Source organism: Psittacula echo (assembly GCF_963264785.1).
Source record: "Psittacula echo genome assembly, chromosome: 1".
Taxonomy (NCBI): domain Eukaryota; kingdom Metazoa; phylum Chordata; class Aves; order Psittaciformes; family Psittacidae; genus Psittacula; species Psittacula echo.
In genome coordinates this window covers 55,048,038-55,066,057 of record NC_137735.1, presented here as the reverse complement: position 1 = coordinate 55,066,057, position 18,020 = coordinate 55,048,038, and the positions used below count along the sequence as shown (strand labels likewise).

The 18,020-nt window shown below is 40.7% G+C and overlaps 1 protein-coding gene across 22 annotated transcripts in view; it reads left to right on the top strand.

The window, feature by feature from the left end:
* The first annotated feature begins 3,403 nt into the window (after positions 1-3,403).
* The window catches only part of MANBA (mannosidase beta), a 64,848-nt gene continuing 50,231 nt past the window's right edge, over positions 3,404-18,020 (top strand). For 21 of the 22 annotated variants that reach the window (XM_080621376.1, XM_080621382.1, XM_080621375.1 and 18 more), the window contains exon 1: positions 10,765-11,170. In XM_080621376.1, the coding sequence (XP_080477502.1) occupies positions 10,871-11,170 (300 nt within the window). In that variant the 5' untranslated portion in view covers positions 10,765-10,870. Of the gene's footprint in view, positions 3,662-9,525; positions 9,588-10,764; positions 11,171-18,020 lie in introns of those variants that run through there. The other variant, XM_080621377.1, reaches the window with a different exon arrangement.

Here is an 18,020-nt window from a genome sequence, read left to right as displayed (position 1 = left end):
AAAGCATGTCAACGTAGGACACAAACCTGGGTAATTGTGTAGAAGAGAGAGAAGGTGCAGAAGGTAAAGAGTGGCTGCTCATGTTACTGTGAAGTGAAAATGCACTGCTGTCAATTCATGCAGTCTATAGGGTAAAACCAACCGGCTTCAAAATAATCTAGAATAAGGTTATCTGATAAATTGGAATTTTAGGTATCCAGGTTAGCCTGTCAAATAGCAGTTCAGGTGTAGCCTCAGGAAGAGCAATTCAGTGTAGACAGATGTGCTTTTGGGGGTATGTATGGAACAAGCCAGTGTCCATGAATTGAGACTTCCCATTCTCCTTTGTAGATGCTGCACTAATTCTGGTCTTCTGTGTCATTTAGAAGCAAGCACTCAGTCCTCTGCAGGGGTAGTTCAAAGATGCCAGCTATTTTTGTGCTGCATGGGTGATGCTTGGGTTTTTTAATATGCATTGGTTGTGCAGGGAAAAAACTTGGCTTCCACGTGAGCAGCAGTAACTGCTATAACTGTTGAGGGCAGCTGTCTGTCTCGGTTAGGTTAGAAGAGGTGACAAATGTCATCTTTACAGTGGTGGGTGCCAGAAATGAAACAGTGAATTTGTTAGGACAGTTCTGTGTAAAGTAGTAATTGACATTTTTTTTGAAGGGTGCTTGGTAAATATCCCTGCTTGCTCAGAATAGCTTGCCTTTTTTTTTTTTTTTTTTTTTTTTTTTTTTTTTTTTGTCCGTTGGAAATGCTGGTGAGAATTCGGTAATTCGGTACCCTCTTCAAACGGTGAAGAGTTTTAGTTTGTGAGGAGAGGAAGCCTCATCAGGAGACATAGTGTTGATAAGAATGTGTTGGTTTAGCTTTTAACTAAATCTAAATCTGGGGTTGTACCTGGTTGCCTGTGGGAGAGTAGGCTACTCCTTAAATGACTGCTGTTGAGATTGAAGCTCTGTACTTAAGAATCCTTGGCTTTGCAAATCATCTAGGTAATTCTGGCTTTTGTCTCAACTTTATTCATCTTTGTATTAACAATACATTGTCCCATTGCAGAGTTCTGTGCCTCCATGTCTATCTCTGTGAGAAGTTTGTTAAAGTCTTGCACATCTTAAGCATATCTGTCTGGTCTAATTAACATGTGCCTTGACAAACTTAGAAGTACAAATTTTACCTTTTGTCTGTTTTGTTCCGCTTCTGTATTAGCTGTGTTCTTCCACTCCACCCTTCAGTTCTTCTCCTTACTGTGAATCCCAGTGAGGATTTCATTCATTAAAAAATGTCAGGGTATTTCTATTAGAACCCACAATACTGATCTCTGCAAGGTCTGGAATTGAAAAGCCAGAGAACAAACCATATAGAAATAGATTAGGTGGATCAATTAAAATAGGGGTGTGTGAGAAATGTGATGTTTGGAGAAAGGTTTTCTTGCTTCAGTGGTGCTATAATGAGAAAATCTTGCCGCAGAAGCTTATGAAGGCAGTGTGCCACTGGTGTGTACTGAGCCACTGTGTAATTTTGCAAATCTCCTGTTACATGTAGTAGAAATAAATACAAGCCCTCCAAAAGAGAGAGAGAATGTGGCTTTGCATAAGGTTATTTTGCAAACTGTTACGATATTTTTTAATGTAGTAGGAACACTATAAAATCTTCAAGATGCAATAATTTTATATAGTTGGGGTGCTTAAACACAGCTTTGCATAAATAATGAAGGAAATTTTATACACTTGGGTGATGGAAGTTGATATTGGTAACTAGTAGTGCTATAAAGAGCAGGACAAAGTTTCCCATGGTTTGTTTAGAAAGAGAAGCTAACTGAAATGTGTAATTGTCCTTTGATCCCAATTTTTGTAGTATAAAAATCCTTTGGTTTGGGAGTTCACAGTTTGCTTGGAATGAGTTCCAAGTTCAGTGACAAGCTGCCATGGGACAAGTGCAGATAGGGAGTTTAACTGATGTAAGAGGTAGAACTTTCTTGTGTAAATGAATCGTAAACCCCTGTTTCTGTGGTTGACTGTACTGACTTGCTCTTAATGTTTTTACAGTTTGAGTTTTATTTCATGAGGATACCTGTATAATGATTTACGTTTCCTGAGAATCCATTCTAAATTCAGTGAAAGCTGCACTTCAAGGTATCCTCATCAGACAATCAAAAGAAACTGAATTAGCCAGTCTTTTTTCCACTACCACTTCATATGTGCTGCACTTCACACTCAGAATTGTTGTTTCAGTGCAAAAGATGGGAATTTTCATAATCTTCTTATTTTTAAAGTGGAAAAGAAGTAAAAATGCATTCTGTTTGGATTAACCATGAATGGTGTAAGCAAACTGAAGCTTTCAGAAAATGCAGTAAACCCTGAGGTTATATTTTTGCACATAATATTCTTTCTGATACTGATATGGCTGATGTAGAAAAATATTCCAACTTTTCAGAAGGAAAACATGACAAGGCATGCTTGTGGAAAGGCATTGACTGGTTACCTTAAAAATTCTGGATGCAAAACTACTTCTTTGAAACAGCTTTTTTTGTTTGCTTTTCCTTAGCGAGGGTGATGTGGCATCTTATGGCCACACATGCATTATGTTGTGCTTTACAGGAAAAAAAGGGAGATGAAAAGAGAAGCTGCTGTTTGCTGCTTAACTGAAGCTAGAACATAGGGCAGGAGACCTGATACAGAAAAAGGTTGTAGTTGACCAGTCAGCCCTCCTGACCTCATTTTCCTTCCCATGGCCACCCAGCAAAGTTTATCTGCACCTAAAGAGACCTGCACTTCTTTTTATGTGTTTCTCGCACATATATCTACCCTGCTAGATAAGGCTGCTTTTTTCTGCCTTCCCTGATCTGGTAGGGAATCTCTTTTATGTAAGCTAGCTAGGCAGCACCTGGGGACTCCTGAGTGCTTCTAAATTATGGACCAGTGGTTTATGCTATTGCTAGGGCAAGCAACACTTCTTGAGATGTAAAGCATGAAGAAAGAGGGAAGGGGTAACTTAGCAAATAATCTTTTTACTCTATTAATTATTGTAGTGGTTCCTGTTGGGAGGAGAGCTTGTAAAAATACTGAGGGGAAAAAATGGATTAAGAAAAGTAAGTTTTTAGGTTAGATGAGTATAGATGAAATAACTGCTGTGTGTTAGGAATGTAGGGTGCAGACACACAGTGACAAAAGTGTGAAGGGGAAGAGCTCAGTGTTGTTAGTCTCTTGAGTTTTTAAAGTTACCATGTAGCATATGCTGACACATACATCATGAATAATTTAGGGTGGGGACAGGGAAGAGGGCAGCCAGCTGTACCTTCTGAGCCAGCTGCAGCTAACTGATAAGCTTTTCTAGAAGAGTTGCGCTAGGAGGAAGTAGCAGTAATCATAGTTCACGGTTACAAGATTATGGGTCATTGCCGGGAAGCTGGGAGGATAAACAGTGGATCAGCATCCTTGGTATTTAGAGAACACAACAAAGAAAATAGGTCTTGAGAAGGGTCCAAGTTCAGATTGCCACCAAGATGTTCACTGAGCAATGAGTGACTATTTCCAGTCATGCAGTGGCTTCCTCATGTCAGTGTTAAGCTATCCAAGGTGAGCTGTCCAAGCAGGAGATGGCAGAAGGAAGCTTAGCTATACCCTTCTGTCCTCCAACTAAAGCTTCATGGCTGTGACTAAGTATGGAGGATTCCAAGGTGAATAATAAGGGGAAAAAATGTTATTTGCCAACATGCTAGGCATATTGAACTACATTAAGCTAAATCACCTAAATTATTTTTTTAATCAGTTTTAAGTATCTTTTTGGTGTGACTGAAACTCCTCAGGGTGTAGTTCCAGGCCTTTAAAACTGTATTTGTCAATATGACAACTGCTGATAAACTGTATTCAAAAAATGCTGAGAGAATCAACATACTAGAACCTTTATTGACAGATAGGTTTTCAAGATGATTCTGCATCTTAAACTTTCTAAGTGTTTAATAATCTTTTGGCATCATGACAGCTTCCTGTGGTGAAGAGGCCCTTTTAACAGAGCACCATACCTCTGGAAATGATTGCTTGCTGAATGCTGTTTATTTTGCTAGTATGTAAAAAGTGCCAGAAACTTAGGTGGCTGTTCACTCTTTAACTCAATTAAAAATTTTTAAATACTTTCAAAATATTGTGGCACTTCTGTGAAGCGTTCTATAGACATGTATGCTGAATATTTACATACAAAGTGTTAAGTTAACGTGTAGCTTTCCTCCTTTCAGTAGATCTGTACCAGTTCAGGCTAGCTGAAGATCTCTGTGCTTACTGAAACAATCTTGGAGGATCCCAGGCAGTGGGAGCAGTGAGCTCTTTTATCTTTTAGACTCTCTTACAGGTTGCCATTGCCTTTGTGCTTATCTGCAGTCCTAGTGGGTAGAAAACAGAGCTCTTCCATGGAACTGTGACACTTGTAGCAGCTATCAAAGGTATAGGCAGTAGTTTGAGCTCCACATTATTTGGATCCACTGAAGATTTAGCTGTAAACAAAACGAGTGTGAGTAGTATCTTAATATAGCTGGTCCCTGAAGAGGCTGGTGCCCTTCTTTCTGGAGGACTGAGCTGAGGAGACAATGTTCTTTTCAGATTTCTAAGGCTCTTCATAATGTTTTTAGCCATAGACCTCCTGCCTGCCTTCCCTTCTTCCACTGCAAGTATCAAAATACTAAAAGTCTAGTACCAAACCAAGAAATTTGTAGTCTGGCAATACATGAGTACGACAGGACACAAGAAAATGGGATGAAGCTACTCCAGGGGAAATTCATATTAGGCATTAGAAAAAGGTTCTTCACTGAGAGGGTGGTTGGTCACTGGAACAGGCTCCTCAGGGAAGTGGTCACAGCACCAATCCTGTCAGAGTTGCAGGAGCATCTGGACAAAACTCATGGTCACGTGGTTTAGTTTTAGTTGGCCTTGTGAGGAGCAGGGAGTTGGACTTGATGATCCTTATGGGTCCCTTCCAGCTTGAGTGTACTTCCTTCTAGTACTTAATTCTCTTTGTTTGCTGCAGCAGTCTTTCCTTTCTGTTACAAAGAGAATTGAACACATAAGGCTGTTTTGTTTGGGGGTTTTTACAGATAGGAATGTATAAAGTATTTTTAGTGCTATTCATGTAGTAAGTCATTTTGGAAAAGAAAAAAAAGTAATAATAGAGCCCCTATGAAAGTATGTCTGCCTGATGAATATACATGAGTCAGTTTCTGTAACTGTTACTCCCAAGACATTTGCTCCAGTGCAGTGAGCAATGTGGCGCATGTAGCATCCTGCACTGTGAGAGGACGTAGTACCCATTATGTAGGGGGTTTGCACTGGAATTATTCAGACAAGTGAAGATTTTTTCATATGTAGGAAGGCTCTTGGCTTATGCTGTTGCATAAGTGGGACTTTAGTTGATTCATTGGAGACTTAATTGATTAAGAATTCTGGCAATTCTTGTAGGAGCTTAAATAACCATTAATCTCTCAGGAAGGAAAAAAAGTGTCTCCTGAGTACCCACAGTTTTCAGTAGAGTCACTGAATATTCCCTGGTGCTTGCATTAGGGTCACTTTTGCAGAAATGACTGCAGACCTTTTGTTCCTAGTGCTGGAGCCAGGTTACCCCCACTAAAGGTCTGAGAAACAGAGGTCCAGACCTGCCCCAGTGGTTTGTCTGTGGTGACTGAGCTAGAAAAAGACATGCAGCTCCTAGCTATTTTGGCAACTCCAACTCCATTTAAGTTTACTCATTCAATTTATCAGCTATAAATTTTTGTTGACATTCTCATAATACCTGCGTGGAAAACAGTCATTAAAACAGTACACTGGATGTGTTTCATATTTAGCGTAATCTGCTTGGTATGTCCTGCACTCAGCTGGCAAATCACCGAGAGAAGTACAGGCTCAGTGAAGCCTCTTGAACTTCTGTCATGGGCGAAACAGTTTGTTACTTGTGAATACCCATCTTTTGAGGGATTTAATTTGGGGTGTTTAGGGACAAGTCATACATTGCATTGTGGCCACAGATGACTGTTTAGTTTTGGACCTTTAAGAAAGGTTAAACAAGGTGATTCATAATGTCCCTGTATGTACTATTGATTTCCTGTAAGTGCCAGAGAATCAGTTTTGATTCTACATATGTTTTAAGTGAGTTTTAATGAGAGTTCACAGGGAGCTTGGACAGCACCATACTTAGCTTTAAGACAGTGACTTTGCTGCTCATGAGAGAAGGTAAATGACAATGGTCAGTGTTATATACTCTTACAATATATTTTACAATCCTAATTCTTACAGATTAGGATTGTTTATAAATTGAAGAGAGTAAAAGCTATGGTAATTCCACCTTCTAAAGAACTTGTCTTAGAAATAAAAATACTGTATACCTATTTTTTCCTGTTTGGAGCAGTAATTTCCCTTGCACACACTTATTTTTAATTACTCATGACTGTTAGTGTTGAGTAATTTTGTTTGCTGAGTAAATCCCCTTGCAATGACCTATAGACATTACAATAATTATGAAAGAAACTTTAAGCCTACCACTTAGACTGTCATTTTGTATTTTGCTTATGATAATCTAGTACAATGTTCTCTTCTAGTGATGTATTAATAGTGTCCTCATCTAAAAGCAATGTTAATTTAGTTCCTCATTTTATTTTTAACATCCTTTTTGGATGGAATTCAAGATAAATACTGAATAATGTCTGAAATGCATTCCTTCTGTCTATCCTTTACACATTTATAGCTGGAGGGCTCCCTGCACCATATTGTCTTTGTGACAGCCCAGGGAGTAACTATTTTGCATAGCAGTTCTGTTTTGCAGAGGCAGTTACGAAACAGAGGACAGGTGTTACATTGAGGAGCTGTAGGGCTTTCACAGGCATGCTGTACTGTCTTAAGGTATTTGCAGTCATAGAACACCAGTCCATTTTGACACCAGTATTTATCCAACGTGGTCTGCATGCATACTGCTGCATCTGTGCAGAACTCCCAAAAGTAGATGGTCCTTTTGTTGGTCTGCATGTTTGACACATGGTGTGTGGTGGTCATATCTGCAGTGGTGTGCGGTTACCAAGAGACAGTAAGCCCCAATATATACTGGTATGAACACAAATCTGTGTTTTGCTTCAGAGGTGGTAACCTTCAGCAGAAGAATGGAACTGGGTGGACAGGTGGGGGCAGTAATATCTTAAAGTACTGCAGCCAACTCTGTGAAGACTTGTTTGTTTAAAACCTTTGCATGAACTCATTGGACATGAATTTGAAAGAGAAAACAGCAGCAGCTTGTCCTGATGATGGAGACTGCATAGCAATTGGGAACAAAAGAATTCAGGGTTAACACGGCACAATTTGGGCAGCTTCAATGGAACTACTCTGTATTTATTCTAATAGTATTCTTGCAGTATTGTGAAGTAAGAATTGTAGTAAACTCCTAAATTTGTGACATTTCAGAAAGCAACTGAATATGGTACACAGTAAAAGAAAGCCACACAGAAAATGTTGTGTTGTGTCTTAAGATTTAAAAAGATAAAGCCACAGCCTTTAATACTCCTGAATCCTTAAACATTAAAAATGTCACTTGTTTAAAAATACCCTCAAAAAAACCAATAAGCAAACCCTAAAACGGGGACATGAAAATGAAACATGATTTAACTTAACTATAAGCCTTGAACCAGGAAACAGCATGTTCTAAGAATACTTAATGACAGCATTGTTGAGGGTTTTGTGTGTGTGTGTTGCTCCAGTCAGTCTTCAGCAGAAAGAATAAAAGGCAAAGAAAACACGGAAGTACAGTAAACATCTTGAAATGCAGTTTCCTTCTTACGGGAAGCTACCACATGACTTGCTGAAAAAGATTTAAAAAAACAAGCAAACAAAAATCACAAAAAACAAAACAAACAAAAAGAACCCAAACAAACAAACAAAACAAAACAAAAAAACCCAAACAACCAAAACCCAAACCGGCAAAAAACAAAACCCAGTTTTTAGTTGTCATTTGGTAGCATTAAAACTTAATTCTCTGAAAATCTGCTTCTTGAGAAATAATATCCTATAAGATGTCTCAAGCAGCACCTTATCCTGACAGATAAGGACAGAAACAGAACAAGGCTTTTTGACTATTAGTGTATAATGATTTTGTAGTCTGAACTATAAAAGGTGAGAATATTATTAATTTTGACTGTGTTGTGCAACATGCTAAGCCAGTTCAGGTAACTCAAGTCTACAATGACAAGTCTTTCTTGCCAATCTCTCTAAAAGATAGCTGGGAGTTGAACTGAAATGGGACCTGCATTTCAGTCAATATATTGAATGTGGGTTACTCAGTCTTAAAAATACACACAGAGGAACTGTTCCAACAGCTGAATTTCTGCACAGGCTTCTGCTGTCACACAGTATGGGTCCCAGCCATCCCTTTTTGAAGTTGGCAGCAGAAATTTTTGAGAGCAACAAAAAGATGATCAGCTGCTGATTCTCCTCTTGGACCAGTGTTTCTCAGAAATGTGACCCCCTGTGCTCTCAGGGGACAAAAAAATCACCTGTGGTTACATCGTGTACTTTTTCTTTGTATGGCAGATGAATGGAAGGACTGGTATTTTTATGTTGCATTGAAATGAAGGGTTGTCAGCTCAGAAGGGTTTGGATAAAAAATGTAAAGGCATGTTAACCATGTCCAGTAGTGTTCAAAAACGTATCGAGGGTGGATTCTTATAGTGTGCTGAATTAGGTGTGTGAAAGCTGGGAGCTAAGACAAGAGCTCTGATATCCCTGTTCTTGTCTGTGGTTCACTCTTGCGCTCTGTGCCACACACCAGGAGCAGCAGCATGTTTCTCTGTCAGTCACACTTTATTCTCATGTGATTTAGTGTATGAATTGCATATATATTGTTAAAGTAAATAATTCTTTAGCATCCCAAGATGCTCTGCGTATTCTTTCCTCCTTTAGTTTTACAGTCAATCATAGATAATAAGAAAACATATGGGCAAAAATGGAAAAATTGGATAAAGTCCTGCAGTTAATTGGGGTTTCTTTGAATGCTATTGCTTGGTTGCATTTCTATACATAATCATATGTATGCACCTATGTGCAGTTAGTAGTTTGCTTTCTTTGAACGCACAGTGACCTGACTCTTCTGTTAAAGGAAAAAAAATAGGAACAGGAAGATAAATAAATGACACTATCAGTGGCATTACTTCTTTAAAGGAGTTTGCAAGATTATTTGGTTCTAAAGCATAGATTTCTCACTTAAGTGTATTCTGAGACAGTAAACTACTGGCCTAGCCAAGATTCTGACCTGGTTCATAAATGAAGTAAAAATGGTACAAATCCAAATGGAACATTCATTAAATCGACTATATGTTAAGAATAAACAACAAAAAAAGCTCCCACCACAAATGAAAGCCAAACCAAATCCACTTCAAAATGCCACAAACCATAAGTTAAAGTCATGGAGTGGCTGCTAAAATTAGCATTTTCAATTTTATGTTGAGCTGTATGAGGGAGTAGTCAGCTGTGTCCAAGAAAAGCAAACTAATTGCTTTCTAATCTTCTCATAATTGAACAGGCATTACAGCAAACCCAGTCCTGAAAGTTCATGGTCTTCTGTGCTGTCACAACCTTCGGAAGGTATGTGGGCTAGTCATGATTGCGAGAGTTTTCGAAGTCTGAGTGCTTATCTATATTGTGAAATGAGACTGAATGGATTGCACAGCTGTTTTCTACCTGCTGCACAGCTCCAGCTGGAGGAGCAGCTAGATGAACTGCAACCATGCCACGGTGTGAAACATCGCTGGTTCATGGAGGTGATCTAGGCACCTCTGCACCAGGGCTCAGTGGAAACACAGCATGAAGCAGGGTGGCTGGCTACCGCTAAAACATGAACTCAGGCCACTGATTGTCTGTCCTTCTTTCCACTGAGTCATTTAAGAACTTGTTGCTTTAAGTCCTGGGTTTGGGCTGTCAATTAGGGGATTAAGCTAGCAAGGGCACGGAGGAAAGCAACAGTGTGGTTGGAAACCATGCTCGAGGTTGTTTCTTTGGAGCTGACCCTTCTGCTCCTTTGCAGATGAACATACTGAATTTTTATAAACCAAATCCACAGCAACAGTGTTAGCACTGCTTTACGAGAAACAAGAGTGCTTTTTTAACAACATGTTCATGTTTGCTCTGGGTTTATGTGCCTAATTTTATGAGAAAGAGGACGTGGAAGACAAGAGGCCATATAAAATCTCATGACTTGAGGGAGCCAGCACTGAAAGTACCTGTTGCAGTGTTGTCACAGCTCTTATTCCTCCCACTTCACTGTGCTTTTCTAGAGATCAGAGTAAATTTGCTACGTATAAAAGATCTGTAACCTTATCCTGCTTTTATTATCAATGTTCCAATGTGCCGCCTCTTGGAGAAAATAAGAACACACTTCTTTCTTCTTCTATCTTTCTGTTTGCCTGTCTTCTGCTGTTAATGTGCATGCCCTCCTCAAGCAAGCCCTTCTGTCCTGGGGTTGTCCCGGCTTGCTTGAACCGGGGGTTGTGCCAGTGCCTGTAGCCGTCGTTGGCCGGGGAGGGAGTAGGAGCGCCGCCGTGCCCCTCGCCTGCTGCCAGGACGGTCCGAGGCGGGGTGCGCTCGGCCGCTCTCCGGCTGGCGGGAAACCCTTTGAGGAGCCCCACCGGTTCCTTCTGTGCACCGCCATCTCTGCTTCCTCCCAGCAGCGGCACCGTTAAGGCGCGGTAGGATGAGGCGCCAGTCTGCCCCACCCTCAACGGCCGTAACGGTCCGAAGCACCGCCCCAACTCTCTGACGACGTGTCCGGTTGCTGCAGAGAGCGGTTTGTCCCGTCCCTGTCTTCCCGTCCTCACACCACCCCCGTCTATCCGTCAGTCCCTCACCCCGCAGCAGTGTCTCCGCTGGCCATGGCGGCGAGGCGGCTGCGGCGCGGGTCCGCCGTCCCACCCGCGCCGGCCGCTCGCTCTTCCCAGCGGCCATGCCCGCTGCCTGTGTGGCGGGCGGCCACCGCCGCGGGCCGAGCCGCGTTGCTGCTCTTGTTGCTGGTGGCGGCTGGGGGTCGAGCCGGAGTCTCGGCCGCGGGCGGCCCGGAGGTGCACAGCCTGCGGGGGAGCTGGCGGCTGGGCAACGGGAACGGTTCGGTGGTGCTCCGAGGGGAGGTGCCGGGCTGCGTGCACACCGCCCTGCACCGCGCGGGCCTCATCCAGGTACGGTAGGCAGCCGCGCCGGCAAAGCTCGCCCGGCTTCCCCTCGCCCTCGGCGTCGTCCCGCGTCTGGGGCGCGGTGGGGAGAGCCAGGCCGGAGGAGAAACTTCGCTCATGCCGTTCCGCTCCGAAGTGAGCAGCCTGCCACACAGGAAATGAACAGCCCCGCAGTGGGATCTCCAAGTGTGGGATCTACAGAAGCATGGTTAGGGGCAACCTCCTCACCCCCAGAACCGCTGCTCTGTCCCGGCATCTGTGTCAGGTGCTCTAGGTTTTTCTAGCACAGCTGGTGCAGCAGCCGGATTTAGTTTCCTCAGCCTCTCCAGTATCAAAGCGTTTGGTGGCCGCAGATTCCTCAGGTGGATAACTGGAAGTTATCCGTGGCAGAGCAGTCCCAAATTGGGCCAGGGGTAAAAATGCAAGTGCTCTATAGTATATGGAGATTCTGTGGTTTTGACTCGGAACCGAGGTGCTGACACCAGGTTTCTACAGTATTTTCACAAAATGTAAGTCATGTTTACCTACAGTACTGCCTCAAAAGAATGAAAAGCTAAACCAATCCTGTTGAAGTTTGACTTGTTGTTGCAGGAAGTCTGGGGATTTCACGTTTTTCAGTCCATTAGAAATCCCTTTTAACACTTGCAGAGTACATCAGAACAGTTGAGATTGTATACTCTCATGCTGCCTAAGAGAAGTACATTCTGAAACATGAATATTAAACTGTTACATTTAAAAGGCTGGTTCCTGCTTCAACACTTCTGAGAAGCTTTGCTGCTTCTGTTTGCTATTGCCTCTTTTATTTTTGATAACACAGTGACAACTTTCTGGGAGAAATTATCAAAGCTGCAGTTGTCGAGTGGTAGCAAAGTACTGTGATACCAGCATCAGCTGCTTGTCACTCAGCTCTGACAAAAAACGGGACCAACAGGGTCATCATTAAAATGCGTTTTTAAAAGGAAATACATGGAAAGCAAAATATGTATCTGGAACGAGAAAAAGAAAAAGTAGTGGTTCACAAAACCATCTATAAAACTGAGAAATACACCTCTGATCTAGAAAATGTTGCCTGAGTATATCAGGCATATCTAAATATTGTATTTTTTGTGCATCCAGTGTTGCATTTCTTGTTCAGCATTTACTTGGAAAAATACATTCTGGATGCATGCATTTTAATTATCATTATTATTGTTATTCAGATTATTTTCCTGCGCTGCTCTGACTAAAGTTAGGGAGTGAAAGGAGAAAGTGATGCCACTTTGGGCAGGATAATTTTAGCATTATTGTGTTGGTACAGGTTGGGAATCCCAGTACTAATAATAGATTCCAGAGAGTGTCATTGCCAGCTAAAATAAATAGTCAACATTGGAAAGGCAAATATACTAAGAAGGGATAAGCTGAGCCATGAGGGCCTGTTGTTTCAACATCTGTGTGCTCAGTGACACGACATTTTGAACATACACAATTCAGGTTTTAATATGGCTTTTCTGAAGTTTTAAACAGTGCCGTGGGCAGTAGACTGTATATGGAGGGTCAGTGAAGAGAACTGTGCCAGCGTTTCACATCCAGAAGTTCCTAAGAAAAACTGAACATCTCAGATGTTGGGCTGTGCTGGGAGGTGTTACTAGTAAGTGTGAACTGACCAGTGCACTGACTCAGCCACATAATGATGTAATGAAAGACTCACACTTAACTACTCACATTAAGTACTCTTATGAAGTGAGGAAACGTGATTGCTAATTTAGCTGCATTGCTTTAAACTGACTTGTCATTTTAGTCATTTTAAGCAGTAGTCAGATAGTTGGAAATGAGGCAGTGATCATGAACTCTCATGTGTCTGGGCAGAATCCCAAGCCTGCAAGAGGTGGGAAAGCTTAGTCAGCCTGCTGGCCAGCAGCATGAGGCTTGCTAATAGGTAAATGGGTGCTTGGCTAATTAAATTGATGATGGTTGTTTGTGGACACTTACAGCATGTTTACATGAATACAAGTATGAATTTGCTCCAAACACTTGCTGATATGTCTGAATATGAACCCGCTGTTGTTTGGAAACTGGTGCTAAGTTGGTGATGTTAGAATTAGTATGCTCTGTCGAGGAGCTGAGTTAACTGAAATACCTCAGTAGGGTGGTTGCTTTATCTCTAGACTGGACCTGGCTGGTGTATGGCTAGTTCCAAGCTCAGGATGAGCTAACTTGTTTCTATGAATAGATGTGTACAGGGAGCTAAAGATTGATTTAAACCCATTCTTACTCAGTTTAGCAAAGTCCGGTTTAGAGAAAAGAGCTGTTCACACAAGTATTTTCACCAGGATAACTCAACTGTTATAAAACCACCTTTTTGTTTAAAAGATAGAATGGAGAGCATTCCAAAATACAGGAACAGCATTAGCAGATTTCAAATCTATTTCAGGTAGTGTTAAATGTAATCAGTGCCTATCACCATAGTTGTAGCATTCTGCAAAGCAGCAAACCTGAGTTTTTTGGAGGGAGTCAGTGATGTAATTCATTATTCCAATGCGTGGCTTCATGCTGCAAAGTGTGGCTGAGCTGCTTGTCCTGAGGTTTCCTCATTGCGGTGAAAATGCTTATGACCAAATGTTTCCGAATGCAGCTGCCTGAAATCATATTCCTGTATACAAAAGCATTCACACAGCCTGAATCTTAGAAGCATAGAGGACTGGTTGCTCTGTTTCTTCAGTGCTCATTATCTCTGGAAATCAGCCTTTTGGGGTCTGTGTCAAATGCAGAATTAGTTTTATTGTAGTTGCCTAAATACAAGAGCTTTGGTTTGGAGGGGTTTTTTTTGTTTTCATTTGCTCCTTTTGCTTTTTGCCATGGAGCGTAGGATTTTTATTCATCCTACTGAAAGTGTCACTAGACAAGCAATCCAAAAGCTTACAGCTTGTAATCAAAAGCAAAGATTGGTCTGAAAAGCTGTACCAGGAAATAGGAGAACAAAGCTGGTGGGAACTAAATTATTCTGGATAGCAAGACCCACATGTTCAGCAACCTTATGAAATCTGCACTGTTTTTCTGTGTGATTTGCAAATGGCAAATAGCAAATAGCACTGCATCCTTTGCTTCTGTATCCTTGTGAATTTTTAATGAGTTAGCACCCAAATCAAAAATTCACAACAAAATCTGGGAGGGCCTACTCCAACAATGTAGCCTAGTGAGCATCTCACAAATGAGGGGAAGGAGAAGAACAAGAATAAACTGCCAGATATTAAGCCTGAAAAATGTGACTTAGATTGCAAGAGTAGGCTGCAAGCAACTTAGTTATGAGTGTGTGGTTCATCTCAAATTTAGGTCGATGCACAAACTGTTTTTTGCCCAGGGATGATCTGATTGCATGTCTATAGCCTTTCTTGAATCTGCTGTGCAGGACATAGCTCTGAATTGAAAGTCATCTCTTTGACACCAAGGGTTCATTTCTCATCTCTCTAGCTTTTATTCTAGAGACGTCTTTACTCTGGCTTATAAAATAGATGTTGGATGGCCACATATTTCTGAATGCACCAAATGCATGTGTCCTAGAAAATGCTTTTGGGGAAGATATTTTTGAGTTTCCTACAGAAGTAGTATTTCCTTCCATGTTCAACCAATGTAGTTCAAATGCTGGATTAACTATGATAAAAGCTGTAAGTGCAGGAGATGGTATCAGACTATGTGTTCAGCTGGGTTTTTTTTTAGTAACATCTCATTAACACTCCATAGCTCTTAATACCATTTACATGTAAAATTTAAAAGACAGAGAAATGCACGTAATCAAGGGTAGCAGTTGCTTGAAAAAGTTAGTGCAAAGCTCAGATGTAAGCAAAGACATTTTATAAACTTGCAGTAAATACATTGCTAACCCTAAATCTCTGGAAAGAGAAGATTTGCAGAAACCATTTTATCTGAAGATTTGGCTTTTATCTATTGCCAGCACAGTATTTTCTTTCAGGCACTGTTCTGAGAAGCAATATGTCTCAGCAGGTGACTTCTGCATTATGTCTGTGCTAGAAATAATTGTCCCCTCGCAGGTACTGGCCAAGTACTGCATGATGCCATTTTTGCTGGTAGGTGTCTCCTATAAAATTTCAGTTCTGATGAATATAGCTATTGTAGCTATATTTTCTTGTCTGCCAGCCTTTTGCTTTCATGCAGAAAGGCTGTTTTGTCTTATTAGCTTGTCACTTTGATTTGTAAAGAACTAGTAGGGGAGTCTGCAACTGTGAGGCTAATGTAGAAGCTGGATAACACTGCAGGTTTTGCCCTGTTACACAATAGAGGCATGCACTTGATGCTGAAGGTTACAGTGGTCTTGGTCATATTTGGATGTTAAAATAGAAGAGACAGAAGCTTGTGTATTGCAAGTGATATTTCTGCAGTTTTGGAAAGTGGTATATATTTCATAACTTGTTTTGCATTTGTATAAAATAATGCTGTTGCTTATTTTCTGACACTTCATCATGACTTAGATTTTTCAGAGGAAGCCAGATAACAATTGCATTGGGTATTGTAGGGTTCTGACACATTAAATGACATTCATTGATGAAATACTTGATTAAGATAAATATATTTTTTTCTGTTAAAGCATATGTGCTCTCTTGAGTTGTATGAACATGTGGAACTGTTCAAAAGCCTTATATATATATTAAAAGGCACTCAAGTTTATCTTTTGAAAGCTTGTGAATTTAAAATAGATAAAAGTTATAGTATTCTGTTAAATACAACAGAGTATTCAAAGAATATTAAGCAAGAGCTATTAATATCTTGTTGATTAACTCTTTAGTAGTATTTGTCTGTCTTCAACTGTAACAGATCTTGAGTGTTGAGTTTACTGCTTTGCTACAGTAACTACTGACAATGAATTACTGTAGGATGTACTTCCGAAACTCATGTTCTGCGAATACAGTCCATTTGTCACTACTGTTAGTTCAGCTTGACTTCCAGCTGGAAATACGTGAACCCGGGCTTGCTGAAAGTTATATAAATGTCCTGACTGATACTGTTTGAGATATCAAGGAGTGTGTGGATATAGATAGGTATCTTAACTATTTAGCTTCTGGTCTGAAGTTGGCAATAGCAAAATCACTAAGTTGTAAATGATGAAACATCAAGCTTCATTTTGGTAATCTATTACATCAGCAGGATTTTCTTATGCTATACATTATAAAATATCAGCAGAGTTGATTTCTGAGAGAAAATCATGCATGTCAGTTTCAAATTAGATCATAACAAAAGTAGGATAAGGCAAAGGAATCTGGTTTTTGTTCCCTTTATTGCATTTCATTTTTCTACACGCTGGTCTTCCGCTTGGATCCCACTGGCTCTGCCTAGTGTCATTCAGGTAGGTGCCTGTGCTGTGGTGCCCTGGTTGCGTGGGGACCTGAAGCCCTGGCACAGCTTACTCCCTTGGGCTTTGGGCCTCACTTCTGATGTGTTCATGTCTCATCCATTTCCTGCTTAATGGGAGAAGCTCTTAGCTTATATGACTGTAGCTTTTCAGTATCCCCTTAAAATCATTGCAAGGAGGAGTATCCATCTAGCCGCTTAGCAGCGCCTTCAGTTTAGTGCTGCTAGTGCTTTGAAGTCCTGCTGATGTCCTGTTATCTGAACTGGAAATTGCTTCCTTCTGATGATCTGTAACAGGGCTTTTTACCTCATTTTAGCAGGTGATTTGCTGCTTGCTTATAGCATTGAGGCTTGGAGCAGGGAGCAAAAAGGCAGGGAGCTTGAGTGGTTCAGAATTTTCCCCCGAATTGCAGGGAGCAGGAAAATGTGAGGTTGTCATGTTTGGTAGGATCTAAAAATAGATGAAGTTGACTCTACCCCTCCATGACTTGCTTCCAGGAACATGTTGAGCTGTTGAGCTAATGAACGTGAAGTGTATTTAATACATGTGCAGTCTGTTTCCTGCCATCTCTCAAATTCTCCCAGTGCTCTTAAGAGTTTTAAAATACCCTTTTTTCATCCAGTTTTCTGAACTAAACCTTAAATTTTAATTTGAGCTCATTTAATGTGGGATGAAATACTGTTTCAGATAAATCCAAACAATTTGACTTCTATAGGCGCACTTTCCAGCACTCAAAACAGTTGAATTTAATAATGAAAAAGTCAGTAATCTTGCAAGTGTATTGGAGAAGTTATTTTCCTTTCTTACAGGACTTTGCGGTGGTCATACATTTTTCCTGAGCCTTGAGAATTGCCTTTAAAGCATTGCTTGAACATTGGTACATAAGTGATTTTACAAGCAACATTTTTCATGCTTAAAATGATTAACCACTATTGGCATTTAACAGCTTTTCTGTGTAAAATATAAACTGTTATGTATAAGCTGTTATATAGCAATGCTATCCATAAGCTGTTAGGTTATATATAAGGGTACACAGAACTAGGTCTTGCCACCTAAAAAGGTGGATGCCTGTGAGGAAGAAACAGTATTCGTGCAAGTCAGAAGGGGTTAGCACTTTCTATGACACATCAGTCAGTGTATCTCTTGAAGTTGGAAGGCTTTAGACTAATACAGAAGAAGAAACCCCTTTCAGGAAAACAGATCTGCAGTGAGCTCTGAGGAGATTTAAACAGCTCCGTTTGTTTGTAAATTGCTGTAAGAGCCCATCTAATGATGTAATTTCTGCCTCTGATGAAACATTCCTACATGTGTCTCTGCTGCTAGACAACCAGTTTTGTGTTCTTCAGAGGTCAGGTCTTTCTTCATTAACATCTTGGTATTCATGCTTTTGTGGGAGAAACAGTGTAGGTTTCTTTTATACAGGTCTTGATCTTTAATGAGGAACTGATGTCAGTTTGACTGCCAACCAAATTGGCTTTGTCTTTACAGTCTGCTGTTGATAGTGCATTTGCAAAT